General features: G+C 37.8%; 1 protein-coding gene across 1 annotated transcript in view; it reads right to left on the bottom strand.

Annotated features, from left to right (window-relative positions):
- Window positions 1-18619, bottom strand: part of LOC139740673 (uncharacterized) — a 161612-nt gene that overhangs the window by 418 nt on the left and 142575 nt on the right. Inside the window, exons 84-108 of the mRNA XM_071651245.1 lie at window positions 18066-18207; window positions 17673-17714; window positions 17316-17375; window positions 16337-16429; window positions 15980-16221; window positions 15602-15743; window positions 15197-15238; window positions 14818-14880; window positions 14055-14078; window positions 13718-13882; window positions 12863-12928; window positions 12037-12284; window positions 11146-11287; window positions 10613-10672; window positions 9318-9488; window positions 8734-8981; window positions 7881-8022; window positions 7420-7455; window positions 6105-6157; window positions 5400-5510; window positions 4810-4900; window positions 2666-2880; window positions 1735-1830; window positions 962-1013; window positions 311-363 (exon numbers count right to left, since the gene is read on the bottom strand). Of these exons, the coding sequence (XP_071507346.1) occupies window positions 311-363; window positions 962-1013; window positions 1735-1830; window positions 2666-2880; window positions 4810-4900; window positions 5400-5510; window positions 6105-6157; window positions 7420-7455; window positions 7881-8022; window positions 8734-8981; window positions 9318-9488; window positions 10613-10672; window positions 11146-11287; window positions 12037-12284; window positions 12863-12928; window positions 13718-13882; window positions 14055-14078; window positions 14818-14880; window positions 15197-15238; window positions 15602-15743; window positions 15980-16221; window positions 16337-16429; window positions 17316-17375; window positions 17673-17714; window positions 18066-18207 (2799 nt within the window). The remainder of the gene's footprint in view (window positions 1-310; window positions 364-961; window positions 1014-1734; window positions 1831-2665; window positions 2881-4809; window positions 4901-5399; window positions 5511-6104; window positions 6158-7419; window positions 7456-7880; window positions 8023-8733; window positions 8982-9317; window positions 9489-10612; window positions 10673-11145; window positions 11288-12036; window positions 12285-12862; window positions 12929-13717; window positions 13883-14054; window positions 14079-14817; window positions 14881-15196; window positions 15239-15601; window positions 15744-15979; window positions 16222-16336; window positions 16430-17315; window positions 17376-17672; window positions 17715-18065; window positions 18208-18619) is intronic.

The raw sequence follows: 18619 nt of genomic DNA, 5'->3' as shown, positions 1-18619 counted from the left end.
GTAACTTTGCCATCCAATGGTAACTACCATGGCAACAGTACTCACCAACCAATCAAAATCAAGAATTCCATGGAAGTTACTATTGGATGGCAAAGTTACCATAATTGTAACTTTTTTTTTTTTTTTGCAACGGGCCCCTGGTGATGTGTATCGTCTAATTATTGGTAAAAATATGACGTTAAAGTATAGGTGATTTCGAAACTAGTGTTTAAAGTGAAGTCTTCATTCGTTGTCATCTGGCATATTGACATAATGATTATAAATAATGCCTTCGTGAAGTCTTCTTATTAAACGTTGGTACCTTACTTACTTTCCACTTACTAGGAGGTGGTGGAGGAGGCGTTGGGAGAGCCGTTGTTGGAGCTGTAAAAGGACACAAATAAAAAAAAAAATTGCACATTGTGCGAAATTGGCAAACAGTTCCAGCGTATCAACTAATTCGATGCGTTGAATCAAATGAGGACTACCAGCGACATTCGTTTTACAACGCGTTTATACGCAACAAGAAAAATGTACTTCATTCCAGTTAGGTCGATTTTTTTTTTTGGTTGGTTTTAAACTCTTTTCAGTAATAAATTACTAATTAAGAATATCTTAATCCTACCTAAACAATCACGGCGGTGTCTTAGAATGCAAAAATGGAAAGAACTCCTGTTTGATGTTTTTGTTAGTCATAGCATACACAATACCTTTTGAGATGAAGTAGCAAGCAAACAAACAAAAAACAAACAAACAAGACATCATCTAACCCATCGTATCCACCCTTCTGCTCTGCACGGGCACGTAATATCAATAACATTACATGCACATGTACATAATACATTGTTTGTACAAATGTGTATGAACGATGAATAGGAAAAACATGATAAGAAGTATCAATGACACTGCATTGTCCCCTTTCAATATTAGAAGCTTAGATGCATACCCCCAGATAAATTTGCGCAGATACGCGTATACTTACATGGAGCACAATAACAGCATTCGTTGGTGTCGGGGTATATCAGCTCTTCGCCCTGTGGTAAATGAGGGAAAGTTACTTGTGACACCTTCAAAACTTAGGCTAAATAACCCCCCCCCCCCCTCGAAAATAGAGATGATCAGCTCCCCGTTGCAAAAAAAAAAATCACAAAATGATCAGAGTAAGAATGCTAGGTTGGGCAAATACCTGAAATTGCATAGTAAATATGGTATAATACAAATTTTTTTTCGGTGGAGGGAAAGGGCTTGGAAATAATTTCTGTGAGACAGGCTTAATAGTTTTGAAATGTCCCGCATGCTGAAGCGTTATGTGACTCATGTATTTCTGCCTTCATAAAGAGAAAAATCACTAAAACATGAACAAAATCGAGACTCGTTTGTTGTTTTATTACTGTTGGAAGAACTTAAGATCGCTGAAAATGTGGCAAAAAAAGATGGTAATGACTGCACATCATGATCACATCAAACATAATTCTGTATTGGCAGTTTAAAGGTGTCCCAGTGATTTTTTATCAATTTATCAAGCTGCTACACCGAGCAATCGGTAATCTGCAATAGGGTAAGACGGCGTGCTATCATGCTGGTCTTCTGCACACATTTTCATGCGCCCATGCATATTTCTCAAAAGAGAAAGAGAGAAAGAATGAAAGAAAATAAAAAGCTTGGACGGAACTCATTTCGGCGCGTGTGTTTGACTGCATTCTTGAACATACTTTCTAACCAATCCTTGTATAGTAAAGAGGTAGTCGTACTTACACTGCCACATGTTAAGTCACACACGGGTGTGCACTGCACCTCTCTATCTGGCTCGCATATGCAGTCATAACAAGAATCCTTCCACGTCTCACCGAGCTAGAAGCGACAATAAAGAGAGGAAATAATGTGTTTAGGTTTCTTGTTGATCATCTTCATCTGTATATATTTTGGAAAATTGGTTATGTGACATTGTCAACAGCAATAAGGTTTCGTAACAATTTCAATGCTGCAAGCCTCCCTGAGGAGCCTTTAAGGAGTTTTCGTCATAGAGACACGTTTATCCAGACATTTTGCATTTCTTAGTGACAGATACATGAAGTACGATCTATAGTCACTTTGCATCAACAAACTCAAGAGAATTGATCAAAGATGCTAAACGTACATTCTATCACCTCCCTGCTTCGATCGACCTGAAATAAGTTAACGCAGTCACAACTCAGCTAAATTATAATGTATAATTATAAAAAAAAATATCAAAAACAGCTACTGCTGTACGTTCATGAATGTGCAAACATCTCGCCAGGGATCAATTTACTTTTGTAGATATTGTAAAATACATGTCCATACTCACTGTAAGAAGTATGTAGGACAAGCACAGAAAAAAAAAACCGAGTTACATTCATAATCATTGTCCTTTATACCTACACAATTGTGGATATTACAAAAGTACCAGACGATGATCTCCTTCATATCAAAAAGTGTTGTATTGCAATTAAATGGAAAAAGACTCGGACAGTGTCATACTGCCTTGAATCTATAGCCTTGTCTATTTGTATTAACCAGAATAATAATAATAATAAAAATGTGTGAAGAATATTTTTTAATGAATGAAATTGATTATCAATAGAGAACCATCTTGTTAGTTATGATGGTCTTTCAAGATTGTCTCCAACACTGGCAGCAAACAGAGGTAAAGTAAAGCAAAGGATACCTCGTAAACATTGCCATTGTACTCGCAGTCCGTCACGCAGCTCTCCTTTGTGACACAGTCGGTAGAATTGGCGTCAGCCAGAACCATGCCTTCCTGACAGAAACAACCCCTCTCGCATACTTGGACGCTAGAGGGCGACGCGCATGGTGTTTCGATATCATCGCACGTGCGATGGCAGTCGCAGTTTTCACGGTATACCATGGGGTAAAGACACGCTATATAGAAAAACATAAACAACAAGCAAAACACATAAGAAAGAGCTTTTGTAATTACGACAGGCTGGTCAGTTTCATTATAACTGCTAGTCAGTTTAATCCTCGAGCCAAACGAGATCTAACGAACACTATTTAGACATTCTCAGATATCACTATTTTCTCCCTCTAAACCTATTTGCAGGGTGACACGACTTTGCTCTTGCGACAATTGCTCCGGTCTTACTTTCTCCAGGGACTTAGGGTTAGGGCTGGGGTTGTGCTCGGATTTTCAGTTTGTTGTGAGGATTGAGATTTAAAGGATTAGGGCTATATTTGTGGGTGGGATTTATGTTTGGCTTAGCGTGCAGACATCTCATGGGAGCAATTGTCGCTGGAGCAAATGTCACGGAACCATTTGCAGGACTGTTGTTAATGAGTGTACGGAAACTCCACATAATGTTTCTGATGTATCTTTCCACTGATTCAGGTGAGTTTGTGCTCATAAGCATTACAACCATGCACTTTTGTATACGAAAACCCATTTATTCATGGGAGTCGTTCACTTGTAATGTATGCACCAACTCCCCCAGAGTCACGTCTCAACTTGACATCATCAGCCAGGTGTGCGTCCATTATGTCGCGCACAACGCCGTCACGTAATTGGCTGTCGCGTTCGGAAACACCTGTTTTTTAGTTCAGTATCGATTAATAGATTGGAAAGCGTGAGTTCCGTTAGCCAATAACATGCTCTAAACCTAAAACAAACCTAAAACCTAAAACAAACACTGTTAGTCGAGTTCGGAAACACACGTTTTATAGTTTCCCATCGACCAATCAACTGCCAAACGTCTTCTGTTAGCCAATCAGCTAACACCTAAATCCTCCCTATCATCTTGGGAAGAGAAGACACTTTTGTCCCTAGAGTTCTATACCCAAGGTACTCTGCATACGACAAGTTGCCTGACGTTGCACTATTACGCGATGTTGTGAAGTCCTGGCGGCGAGAGGTCCCAATTTCCGTTCTCTGGTTTTGGGTACTTTTTAAATACACTGGCAGTCCGATTCACCGAGTAAGTTGATTATCACTCGTCCGCTTTGTTCATTTCATCTTGTCCTGCTTTCCTAGAATTTCCACAGTGTGTCTATTTATTCGTTAGGCCCAGGCCACGGGATTATGATCCTTAGTTACTGCGATTTACTTCGCCAGTTCTTGGATCTTTTACTTTGTCCTTCCTTTCATGGCTATCGTGATCTCGCTTCCACGACATGCGCACAGACCCGGACCTCGCAGAATTTACATCTACCTTTCGATTTACTTGCAGTCACCTCTTCGGTTCCAGCCCTGCTGGCTTTCCTTCCAGTTCATCCTCCACAGTAAGTGGATATTTAGGAGCTTTTAGTTCCATTCGCTTTCATTTATATTTATTTCTTGCCCTTTATAATATCTAGTTAGGTACTCATATGTCTTAACATTTATAATACAATTATACATGTATTAGTGAAAACAAAATACTCGTCTTTTAGAAAGGATGACTTTTTTTCCAGTAACCAGTAAACGTGTTCACATTCCCATCAAGTTTCATTACTTCACGTTGTACTTTGATGCACTATAGTATAGTTGATTCTTAGGCATTGAGGAGATTTATAACTTTCCCTTTTCATTTCAGCGATGCGTATACGTGTTCACGTTGTTAGAGGTGTATTTGTAACTGCTAGTAATCGTAGCATTGTTTTAAAATAAAAAGCAAGACATAAATTCAGGACATTGAGATAAACTCGCAGCCCTAAGAAGAGCCTTTCAAATACAAAAGAGACTAAAAGTCATTTGCAACCATGATGTCTACTCGTCTTCCGTATAAACCAGCATCTGTTCGACTGCATTTGCTTTCCTTTCTCAGAGAAAATGGCTCTGTCTTCTTAAAGGTTGAGCAACGTTTGTTGTTCACTTACGCTGTGTAGTTGCAGATTGTGTCGTCGGGACAGTTGTGGGTATTGCGCGGCACTGGCAGCAACCGTCCGCCGTATGTACCACAGTCTCTCCCTGTAAAGGAACATGATGAATATTGTACATTTAATCCTTTGTGTGCTTTAAGGGCTTATCGGTATGGAAAACTATATGCGTTGTACACACTTTCCTATGTCCCCGCATGATACAGAAAAGGTTCAACACGATGTACTCTCTTTTGGTGTTGTATATCTCAAAGTGAATCTAAAAACAAAGCAATATTTGAATTGACTGGAATGGAAGCAAAAGAACAAAATTCTGACTAACAGCTCGACAGATTAAGTGATTAAATGTCATGAATAAATGTTTTATGGAGCCGAGTTACGGTGATGAAGTCATTCTTCTCCCAAAACAGTACACAGTAGAACATACTGTGCCTCATTGCAATATTTACAACGGGATGCGGGAGTGATGCTAACAACTATGTTCTCAGGTGATTGTGGAGCACCAGTCAAAATAACAACGGTATATTAAAACGCTTACATCTTTAATCCTGTAAGCTGTGTATTTTGTGATTAATATTTCGCATACTTACCGTGCTACAATCTTCTGGATCAAGATTGCACGAGTCTGGGAAGCATTCTATGCCTTGTCCTACCATGCAAATGCATGTCTCACAATTGCCATAGGGGAAGGATTCACCACCCTGATAAGGAAAATATTAACAACATTATTTAGAAATGACATGTCTCGAATTTTCTAACACCAATACACGATTCTAGAGAACAGAACTGCTTATAGATTTCAATTTATGTACTATTGTCATTTCTATGATTATCAAATTTCGTTCTTCCCTTAATTAGTAAATCTTTTTTAGCACACATTCCTAATGTACCATCATTATGCAAAGTGAAAGAACCCAACTGGAACGTAATTGCTTACATTGCTTACTGTTTTGTGTCACATATACAACATCTCAAAATAAAGTGGAAATCCACATCTATGTTTTTCCCTTTGAGGTGTCTAATGAAATCATATATGGATAGAGGCTTTGCGATAAAGGCGCCGGGAAGTAATTTTACTTCATTATACTAAAAATATATTTCTGAGAAGATGACAAACAAGTTTCAAAATACATGTACATGAAAACGAAGACACATGCTTTAATTCACGAAACACGGAAGTAATTAATACTTGACGATTCGAGTGTATACTAATAATGTTGATAAAATAAATGTCATACAAAAACGTAAAAATCACCACGTTGATATATAAAAAAAAAAAAAACAATTTTCCTTACTTGGTAACTTTCTCCCGTGGGGGCAAAGTAACATATTGCTTGTGTCGTTGATTCTGAATAAGTAATGTGTAATGAAAAGAGTCACAACTTCAATAGCCAACCAAGTTCTTAAGAATTCTCGCTGCAGACATTCTCATTTTGTATGCATTAGAATGACGACTGAATTTTGCTACATATTTCAGATCTGAAAAAGATTACACGAGAGTAGTTAAATATGTTCAAGATATCCTGAAAAATGCCAATCTGATAAAGAGAGAGATATTTTGTTGTTGCTATTCTTCAAAAAGGTGTTGTCAATTTAATGAATTTCTCACAAATGTAAATGCCAGGCGTTGTACATTGCAACGCCTACTGTTTACAGTTGTGAGTGATTCTTTAATTGACGATACCTTTAACAACATCAAATAAAGTTTCTGTTTCTTTTTCATATATATATATATATATATATATATATTTTAACCAATTTTGCAAACGGAATCAACAATCATATAAGAACAAAAAAAGCTTAATACATATATGTATATATTTTTACCGGTGTCTTGTGGTGATACTGTCAATAAATAATACAAATAGCTATAGTAATAATGCAGCATCAAACGACAGATTTTTTTTGACTTGATATGTTAAATTTCTACATAGCAACTTTCAAAGGTAATAATGCAAGAAGGGATTTAGATGTTTAAGAAAAGAAATAGCCACTTTGCTTTCTTTCATCTTGCTTTTCAATGGACAATCACGAAAGACCTAACAGACAATGTTTAGATTTCTGCAAAGGGATCAAACCTTAACAGTGGACAAGAAAATACCACAAAAATCAAATACCAGTACAGTGTATAACGTGGTATGTGTTGGGAGCGAGAAGAGGACACTACCTTGAATTCTTTGAACGTTACGGCCGTTTCCTTTCAGATTAATTTCAAATTCAGTATGTACAGAGAAGAACGGATGATTCTGAATATTTGTCAGACTGATCATCTTACACTTCAATTCTCTTTAATAATTAACTTGGGAGAAAGGGACATTTTTCCGTCGATTGCACCTTCACTGAATTGCATACGAAAAGGTTGTACAGGAGCATTTTACATATTATGATATGATAAAGAATGGAATAAGTTATTTTCCATTACTATCATTTTTTTTCTCAGTTCATGATAGCATGTAAGTGATTTTTTATCTTTTAGTAGTTTGTATTTTGAGAGAGAATAAATGGGTATATGGGAGTGATCATTACGAAAACTGTAAATCTTTCGCTTCCCGTCAAAATTTGTCCAATTGTGAAAATAGGATGAAAGAAATAAAAGTTTATGGTCATTACCAGGAGCTGTTGTAGATGGAGCAGTGGTTGTTACCGCTGTAATGTGTAGATACAAGGAACAATAAAGTATGAGTTTACTGGTCTACATTTTAACAACACAAATTAATGAATAAATAAATTTATAAGTGTATTAATCAATTTAAACAAAAATGCTATCTTTTTCATTTTACTCTCGTTTATTATGATAGTCATATTTTTTTTAAAGAGTCATTGAGGTTTCTATTAAACATATAGCACTGGTCCCGAACTTGTGGTTATTTTTGGTTTTTTTCTTTCTTTCTTTCTTTTTTGATTGGTGGATGTACATGGACGTAGTTGCTACATATGTTATACGTATGCATACTTCTATTTGTTTTAGCTAACGTATTATCTCAATACAGATTTACCTTACGATGAAGACTTAAAAGATTTGATTTAGAATACATGCAGTTTACACAATGTGTCATTCGAATTGCACTTACCCTCGCAGCCGTAGACCTTGATCTCATTTCCCAGATTAAGGGGAGCTCCAAATGTTGCTTGGATAGCTCGCACAGGCCCCAATGTGGATGGTAGCCAGATGTTTGTTGAAGCACTGTCACTCAAAGCGACTGTTACTTCGCCCTATGCATTGAATACCAAGGAAAATGAAATATCTAATGCCAAGAAAATGATATCAATATTTGTTTGTTTCATTTCCATGTGAGAAGATAGCTGGATAGCCCACAGTCAGCTGCAATAGCTGGTCTTGCATGGGGTTCAGTTGATGTACATGTAAGGTGAGACCACTTCACCTGATTAAATACCCTGCTCTTTGCGATGAATGAGTGAAGCGGGATCTTTTACGTGCATGAGTTGTGACTCTCTCACCCACGGGACCTCCATTTTATGTCCTATCTGAGAGACAGAGTGTTTTGCCTGTCACTAGAGGGGACTGCATGATTAAACACATGCTAAGTGGGACTCGGGAATGGAACCGGGGTCCTTAGGATCTGAGGCAGACGCGCTACCGGTTTAGCTAACTCACCGCCACGACATAACAAGCAAACATACACAACTAAGAATTCAATAGCTTCCAAATGCAACTTCATTTCAGGAATGGATAAAGAGAGAATCGAATACACTACAATAATGTGAGTAAAACTAGCAGACTTCTGATAATGCTTTGTCGGCGATGACATGACCAGATATTATTGAATGCTGTCAAACATAATGAAGGGTACGGACTGAACAGCATAGATCACTCTTCGTCATACATGTACACTAGAGGAGAGGAAGTCTGTTATTTATTTTTGGTCGTTAAAGCTTTGAAATACTTGTTTGTTGAAGATTCACCTGAGTCTCTGAATCTCCTGATCCTGAACCGGAGAAGTCCCCAGATCCCGATCCCGAGTCTGAGTTTTGGGCAAGAACTGTAATCCATTCATCGCCTTCGGCGCGCTTGATGCTGAATACCACTGTAGTCGTTGTACTAGCGCTGATGGCAGGTAGCTTGATTCCAGTGATAGTAGTAGGCTGACTGAAGCTGCCTTCGTATGTCAAGAGACCCACTGCTTGCAATGGCTCCTGTGGCTCGTAGCATTCTGAAAGCAAAGGTTAAATAATGTGCATATTCAAACCTACCCGTGAAATCTATTTCTACACATTAGAACTCGTTCTACCGCACAGAAATGGAGATATCTTTCTGCATGAAAATGATAAACCTCAGATACATATTCAAATTTAAACTTTTGTACTACCTGTAGGTTACTCTTTTTGTCATACAAATATGTCTCCTATGTGTCTGGAAGCATTTTGAAAGAGCAAGTCAACTTGAAGTCTCAGACATTAGTTGTTGTTTTTCCCCAGATTAAAGTGTTCCACTGAGGTATAGACTCATCTAATGGGTCGGAATCGGAATGTTGTTTTTTTTTAATTACCTGGCGCTGTTGTTGGTTGTTCAGTTGCTGACGTGGTATATGTGACGGTGGTCTGAGTTGTAGTTGTTGCTCTACGTGGAGCAGTTGTTTCTTCTATTACCACCGTGGTTTGTTCAGTTCCAGGGATAGAAGTGGTTGTTCCTCGTGTACTAACCTTGGGACTAGTAATTTCTGTAAGATCAGAGACAGCATGTCTATTAAGTCCCAAGGTTCTTCACTAAAAGTATTGGAACAGGATTTATACAGACAAATAGTGCGTAAAGGGATAAACGAAAGGTCTATATAGTTTTGGACCAATAACTCTACCTTTTTCTTGAACCTAAACACCTAAAGACTGAGTGACTGTCGTTATTTTTGTATAAAGTGCAATAAGGAAAGGAAATATTAAAACCAGTAACTGTTGAGTTGTCTTATATCTAAATACTTTGAAGACCATCAAATCAATGTTGTGATTGACATATTTGTCTAAATTGTGTTTTTTTTTCTATTTTGTATAAAATTGATAACTGCCTTTCATTTCAGTTTTTGAGCTGGATCTGTAAAGAAGCTGTCACATTGCATTCGGTATTTTACCGGAAATACGACATACTGTAGCCTATACCTTTTCATGAAGACAGCTTTTGGATTGAGAAACAAAATTCAATCGCAATGTGCATGGAACAAATTTGATTCTGAAATCGTATGTCTCGAAGTTTATTTTGGTTTATGTAGAGAAAGAACCATAGGAAGATGCGTGATACGTGTACTGTGCTCATGAGAGGAATTGATTTGAAATTGGCCTGTCCGACAGGAAAGCAAACATTATCATATTCTAAAAGGAGGATATAGTCTTGCGATGGACTCGAACACAACGATGATCATAGAATGGTTCAATGATGTTGGAGAAAAATCGTCTTCCATATTCAGATTGATGTATAGAAAAGTACAAAAGTAGAAAGTAGATGATACTGATTATTCTGGTTGTATTCGCCATCCTGCTATTTTTCAATCGTATCACCACAACCAAACAGTTAACTGGGAAGTCGGTCAATTCCATTTTCCAAGGAACAGCTTTTGTGTATAAGACACTAAATTCTGTAAGAAAATTATTTTGAACGCTTGCGTATGAATTGCATGGATAATTCTTTTATTAAATCTTTTGATATCACTTTCAAATCGTCACTTCAAGTGAGCAAAATGTTCATGAGGTTGGGAGGGAATCTACAATGCTGAATTTCGAAATTCTGGTTGTTTACACTAATCAACAGAAGAGCTTTGACCAAATTTGGAAAATGAGAAGAGTTCTTCTTTATTACCTGCAGTTGTTGCTTCCGTAGAGGATGCCATTGTGGTAGGTGGCGCAGTAGAGGATGCCCCTAGTGTGAGCAATCACATTTAATGGAAAAGTATAATTTTGCAGGTCAATTATGTTGACACCATTACCGTGCTAGATATCAAAGGAGTATGAAAAAGGCTTTCCTGTGATTCTTATAAAAGGTGATGATAGATATACATTTTTTTTGTATTTTCATAAATAAAGAGGTGCTGCATTATAGGGATTTTAGCGAATTGGTATTGCTGTAGTTTCAAATAGTATCACTTGTTGGCTTTTGGACGTACAGGCTTGTCTTTGGAGTCTTACTAGGTTCACGGTCTACGGAGAAATGGAATTCACAATGGAAAATGGAAAATGAAAACATTTTTACGTCTGTAAAGATACGTATCAATTTTTTGTAGCTTTGCAAACAGAATTTTTCCAACAAAATTATATTTTCTCGAATAGCAGGAAAAAGTAAGGAAGCAGTTATGAGAGTGTGGTTAACCAAATTATCTCTCATATTGCACCTACCCTGGCAACCGTAGACTTCGATTATATTCACGGAGCTAAGTGGAGCTCCAAATGTTGCTTGGATGGCCCGCACAGTTCCCAATTCGGATGGAAGCCAGAGGTTCGTTGAAGCAGTGTCACTCAAAATAAATGACACTTCACCCTATGTAGAGAATAAGACATAAGAGTGAACTTATGTGCCAGAAACGCAAGGTTAACAACAATATCAGCTTCCCAAAATGCGAAGTGTAATCATTATCAATATGTATAAGTTCTAATCATAGCAATAAAAAAAAAATGCTGAAATATATTTTCATGGTATTTGGGAGTCAAATCTTTATTTTTCTTTACATCTTAACCTACTCACCATCACTACAAAAATGCAAGGATAAAAAAATATGATAATGTGTGCATATAATCATATACACACATGAATATGTATTGTAGAGTATATAATATACATATATATTGTATATGTATATTATATTGTATATACATATACATATATATACATATACATATACATATAAATGTTTGAAGTAGACAAAAAAAAAAACCACACACACACACACACACACCAAAAAACCTGGTGGTAACACCCACGAAAAACAGTGTACTCTGAAACACTGGCACTGTATTTTATATGTAAGGTAAGTCTAATGGAAATAGACTTTATGATACACACATATGTATTATATATACATATATAATGTGTTATTACATATATATATATATATATATATATATATATATATGTATATATATGTGTGTGTGTGTGTGTGTATCAAGTGGTGTGAAAGAACATAAGAGTCATACTGCAAGAAATTATTCTCATTCGTATCTGTGCAAGTAGATGTACATCTCATCTCATTTATGAAACTGAAGGCACAGTTTGTCTGTTGAAAAATTCACCTGATTATCTGAATCTCCGGATCCTGATCCTGAGAGGTCACCGGATCCCGATCCCGAGTCTGCGTTTTCGGTAGGAACAATAATCCACGCATCTCCTTCGGCGCGCTTGATCCTAAATGTTACCGTTGTAATTCTACTCGCGCTGATGGCAGGTAGTTTGATTCCAGTGATAGTAGTAGGCTGACTGAAGCTGGCTTCGTATGTCAGAAGACTCACTGACTGCAATGGCTCCTGTGGCTCGTAGCATTCTGCAAGAACAAATTGAATCGAACACACAAGGATTGAACATACAGACTTTGTATCAATATAACAACTCGCTGTCAAACGAAGTACATAGGTTGTGCAGAACGAAACGGAACGTGTCGTCATTAATGGCCTATTAGGAAACACCCCCAGATTTTTATTTTTATTTTTTTATTTTTTGCGTTCAGAGGTGTAACAATCATTCAGCGCGAAAGGAAAACACTTTCTCGAGAGGATAATACGACTACCAAGTGACTGTCAAGTGTTACATGACAACGATAGACGAGGCAATATTGGCATAGAGCATGGTCTACGTAAATTGCTTCATGTGAAACAAGCCCCGTCAGCTATCAGTCAAATTGAGGAATATCAGAGAATAATGTAACCTGAAATGATGTCACTACTACCAAACTAGCATGATTTTGATTCTCGCTGCCTCAGTCAGGTGTTTTCATTTTGAACCATAACGGAATATTATAAACAGCATTTAATACCTAAAATCGAATATTCCTTCCACCGTATACATGGTATATGGCATAACCACATTTAGCGTACAGTAGTAAGACGTAGTAATGTTCATTACCCGGAATAACAGTCGGTTCTGTCGGAGCCGAAGTTGTGGTCACTCGAATAGTAGAGGTTGTCACCTCTGAAAGAGAGCAAGTTCAGAAGACAAGTGCGTTCGGGCAGGATATGATTATTTGGAATCTCTACGCAAGTGCATCTCGGAGAGATATGAATAACATGGAATTATGTTTTAAGTGACAACACTTATCAAAAACACCTCTCTCGTACGCATTGCAAGCTCATATTATCTTGATCTATCAGTCAAATCAAGGAAAACTAATTTGGAAGGGATCCTTTCTGACGAAATAAATGTGGTAGTAGAGGTGCGCGTTTTAACTGGCGTCTTGCTTGCATTGCGTGGTGTTTGATTAAGAACAAAAATGCTGCTAGTTTTGAGTTTGCGATGGGAAACTGAGATGATGTGCTTGCAGGGATGCAAACCTCGGAAACAACCGCTCAGAAGGCATATTTTCGGTGGAAAAATATTACTGTCACCTTTTCAGCAATGGACTTATGACCCCGTAGTAGTACAAACGTGGGAAAAACAGTATTTTGCCTGAAACCCGCAGTATGTTTTTCTTTAATGTAAAAATACAACAACTGCAAAACACATCCAAAAAAAGTAGAGGTGACATCTGTGTGTGTGTGTGTTTGTGTGAGTTCGTTGGTTTGTATCGTCTACTAGTAACCCTTGTTGAGAGTACTTCCTTTAAAGTTAGGGAATAGAACACGTAAACGTATGCTCTTGTTCGAAATACGATATCCCTGTGTGGATACATTCTTTAATGACGTCAAGACGTTATAGAAATGGTCTGCCCTTCACAGAATTAAACCATGAAAGACAAATCACATTCATTTGCTTGGGAATTACCTGGTGTTGTTGGTTGTTCTGTTGCTGCAGGGGTAGATTTGACTGTGACAGTTGTTGCTTCAGGAGTTACAGTTGTCTCCAAGATCTCCACCGTAGTTTGCTTCGTTGTCGGAGCAGCTGCGGTTGTTGTTGGTCGCGGCATTCGAGTCCTGGGAGTTGTGGTTTCTGCAAAATAAATGAACGCGAAACATGTGTAACTGGTTGACATTCTGGGAAGAATACGCTGCGTGATGACATTGAGGAAAAATCCACCTATTCGAATTCCATTATTTACTCAGGAAACTTAAAGGACATGCCACTGCGCCAGTAAATAAATGACAAGGTAGTTGAGACTTACCCGACAGACCAAGAGTGGTTGTTTCTGTATAAGGATGGAAAGATGAAAGAAATCGATGGGACAAAAAGTCAAGTTAATGAAGCCCAAATGACGGCCAAGTAGCTACTTTCTCTATCTTAGAAAAGAATATTGTTCATGTTGTTATTTTGGCGGTATATGTTCACAACAATGTAGGAAATTGTCAGCCTCACTATAAGTCAGTTTTGTACATGTATCATTTTAGAAGGCCTACCAGAGACATAGCAAGGGAAAAAATCATGCAGTGTTCACAGAAGGGAGTGTCAGGCGAAAAAAAATCACTGTTTCACAGGTAGATGAATATATTTACGGACACGATCGACGATTTAGACTTCCATGGGAGTAGATCACTACAATACTTGGTTCACCCAGGAAGAACAATTCGAGCATAGATGATGGGCTGCAAGATAACGATTGATGCAGACATTTTATAGAGTAAGGTTCTAGATATTCAAAAATGTTCACTATCCCACATTTCGTTTGAATGCTCTGCCTGAAAGCCAAATAAATGAAAGAGGAGAGAAAGAGAGAAGAGAAGAGAAGAGAGAGAGAGATAGAGAGAGAGAGAGACAGAGAGAGGGAGATTAATAAAAAATATGGGAGTAAGCCTGTCACGCTTCCATATGAGTTGAAGATTAAAAGGGTTAAAGACGAAGAATTTTGAAGATGTTGGTTATCTTTTCGCCTAATATTTGAACGAAATGTGGGGGACAAGAAACAAAAAGATCAACGTCATCCTTATTACCTGCAGTAGTTGTGCCTTCAGTTGAAGCAGCCGTTGTTGTTGATGGAGCAGTAGGGGATGTCCCTATTGTAAGCAAACACGTTTGAATGGAACGCTTTTACTTTACAGGTCAATGTTCCTGATACTCTGTCAGCTTGGATACAAAATACGGGGCGGGCGGGGGGTCCTTAGTGTAATTTCGATAATTATATAAGTTATTGTAACAAGAATCATGCTAACTTACTGAACAAAAAACAAATCGAACACAGGTTGGCGCCCTGCTGTGGTCTTAAGGCTGTAAGGAGTATTACTTTGTGAATGTTTCATGATTTTTAAACAAACCGAACAAACCCAAGATTCTATTTTTCCCCCTATTCGTAAAAAATATATTACATATTACCTGGCGGGGAGGTACCTCCCGTTGTTGGAGCCGGAGTGGGTCCTACATTTAATGACAAACAGAGGGGAAATGAATACGTAGGGACTTACATAAGGAAATCGATCTTGCCGCATCTAAGAGCTGGAAATGCTGCAAGTTCACTGATTACGGTGTACATAGCAGGCGGAGTAATGAATGTAATGTGCACTGTTTATTAGAACACGGATACACAATCAAATGTTCAAAAATAAATCTTAGTACATTCATTTTTTAGAAAAATTCATGATCACGACAGACAATTTCGACAGAACTGCTTGAATTCTAATCGTGAGCGAGAAGTCTGCATTCAAACTCGAAAGAACTCTTCCACAGTAGGCCTATTTAATATAAGAGTGCTGTTTGTGAATGCGTTTAAATTGCACCTACCCTGACAGCCGTACACCTGGATCTCATTTCCGAGATTAAGGGGAGCTCCAAACGTTGCTTCGATAGCTCGTACAGGCCCCAATGCGGAAGGTAGCCAGAGATTCGTTGAAGCCGAGTCACTCAAAGAAAACGTTACTTCGCCCTGCGTAAAGAATACAAGAAATTAATCAATGCATGAGTACCACTCTCCTGTTTGATAGCTGAAACAATCTTCATAAAATGCGAATACAAACATGTGAAATCAAACACACAAAGGGTTATAAAGTGGAAGGTACAAGTGGAAAAACCGTCCTCTTTCGTCCTATAACGTCTTGATACAAGTAGTAGTAAAGCATGTTCTGTGTAGAATAAAGAGATACTTGTCTGTTGAGGACTCACCTGATTCTCTGACTCTCCCGATCCAGAACCGGAGAGGTCACCAGATCCTGAGTCTGCGCTTTGGGCAGGAACTATAATCCATTCATCTCCATCGGTGCGCTTGATTCTGAACACCACTGTAGTCGTTGTACCAGCGCTGATAGCAGGTAGTTTGATTCCAGATATAGTAGTAGGCTGACTGAAGCTGGCTTCGTACGTCAAGGGACTCACTGCTTGCAAAGGCTCCTGTGGCTCGTAGCATTCTGAAAGCAAAGGTCAATTTTAAGTCTCAGTTTTGGGTAAAATATCTTTGCTACATGATAGTGTTCCACTGTTAATGTTTATACATGAATTATGTTGCAATGACATGGAAATTACCTGGTGTTGTTGTTGGTTGTTCAGTTGCTGAAGTGGTATATGTGACTGTCGTCTGAGTTGTTACTTTTGGTGTAGCCGTCGTAGCTGTTGTTTCTGTATAAGGTGTGAAAGATGAGAGAAACCCATGAGACAGAAAGTCAATGTTGGGAAGCTCAAATAACAATTAGATCCTGTAGACCAAGTAGGTACTTAGTAAAACGAAAAGGACAATGATATATTGGCAATGCATAACAATGTATTATACTGTGACGATGACCATCTTATCAAAGGATTGAACTGTTAATATTAGTCAGTACTGGACATTATTCTCAAATAGATTCCCTGTTTAATCCCATGTTAGAAAAATAACATGGGAAAGGTTCCATACTGCAATGTGTACACAGATGGGTAGAGAGTCATTCGAAAACGAAGAAAAGGAAAACTGTTTCACAGGCTGGTGAATATTGCTATGGACACGATGGAAGATTTAGTTTGGCATGGAATTAGATCACTACAATACATGGTGTAACCAGGAAGATAAATTCGAGCATAAAAAATGGGCGGCAAGATCCTGATTGATGCAAAGATTTGGGGTAAGAGGATTCTTGAACTGCAACAAATGTTGACTATCCCACATTTTATTTGAATGCTATGCCCGAATGTCAAATAATTGAAAGGAGAGAGAGAGAGAGGGAGAGAGGGACAGGGGGTGGGGGAGAAAAAAATAATCGTCATAGTAATAATCCTTTGCGCTTACGTTCATACAAATTCCTACCGGCAGACAGGAAAATTTAGTCAATGAGTTCTTTGATATGAATAAGATAGGGAACGTCATTAAGGATTACTATTTCAAGATATTTGCGGGACAGGGGGCATGGGTGGAGACAAACAATTTTTAAACTATGAGTAATTCTTAAATATATCTCGCCTCACTATCGAACGAAATGTGGAAAAAAAATAAGAAAAAGAAATTAGACGAGAACAATGCCTTTTTTATTACCTGCAGCAGTTGTTCCTTCGGTTGGAGCAGTTGTTGTGGACGGAGCAGTAGGGGATGTCCCTATTGTAAGCAGGTACATTTGCATAAAACACGTTTACTTTAAATGTCTATGTTCCTGATAATATTTCAGTTAGTATATAAAGTAAGGTGCGAGGGAGGAAGAAGGGTCCTTTAATGTAATTCAAATGATGTTAAAATAAACATGATTATCCATTGATAAGGTAAATGAGATTTCAGCGTTTGGCGCCTTACGGTGATCTTAAGATTGTAAAAAAAAGTATTACTTTGTGAATGTTTCATTGTATTTGAACAAACCGAACGAACCAAAGATTTTTGTGAAAAAATATGATATTTTACCTGGCGGGGAAGTACCCCTCGTGGTTGGAGCGGGAGTGGTTCCTACGTTTTAAGGAAAAACACAGAGGAAAAATAAATACTTAGAAACACACTTAAGAAAATCGATCTTGTCATAGCTAACAACTTCAAATGCTGCAAGTTCACTGATTATACAGTTCATAGCGTGAGGAGTGAATGTTATGTTTATTATAATCTATACATGGATAAAGAATCAAATGATAAAAAATAAATTTTAGTATATTCCTTTTCTGCGTATCCAGAAGATTTAATGATCACGACAGACACGTTCGACAGAACTGCTTAAATTCTAATCATGAACGAGAATTTTGTTTTCGTACTCGAAAGAACTCGTCGGCAGATTGTTTGTGAATGTGTTGCTTAAATTGCACGTACCCTGGCAGCCATAGACGTCGATTTCATTGCCAAGATTAAGTGGAGCTCCAAATGTTACTTCGATAGCTCTCACAGGCCCCAATTCGGATGGAAGCCAGAGGTTCGTTGGAGCAGAGTCACTCAAAGAAAACGTTACTTCGCCCTATGAAAAAAAAATAGATGAGTAATAATTCATATTTGATGGATGGACAAAGCAACAGTATTATTCACAAAATGCGAATGCAAATATGAAAATTCTATTATCTACCACTCGCAATTCCATGAACAGGGTTATGTATGTTTCCAAAACGAAAAAAAAAGTATCAATATGATGAATCAGAGTAGATGATCTCTAGAAAAGATATAATTAGGAGAAATACACCGAAAATCAGAATCAGAATCAAAATCAGAATATCTTATATTGTTAACCTTTTCTCTGTTGTGCATGGACATTGGATAGCGTATGAAACGCTTTAGGGTTGGCTGTGCAAATCAGCATATAAAACACACAAATGGTTAAGTATTAAGTACAGGTGGACTGCCTTTTTTTCCTTGCATAACGTGTTGATACAAAT

This window comes from Diadema antillarum, unplaced genomic scaffold, assembly GCF_040938485.1.
Source record: "Diadema antillarum isolate AM-2024a unplaced genomic scaffold, OU_Dant_1.0 seq00000871_RagTag, whole genome shotgun sequence".
Lineage (NCBI taxonomy): Eukaryota > Metazoa > Echinodermata > Echinoidea > Diadematoida > Diadematidae > Diadema > Diadema antillarum.
The sequence above is the reverse complement of the archived record's forward strand: the minus strand, read 5'-3'. Positions and strand labels throughout refer to the sequence as shown.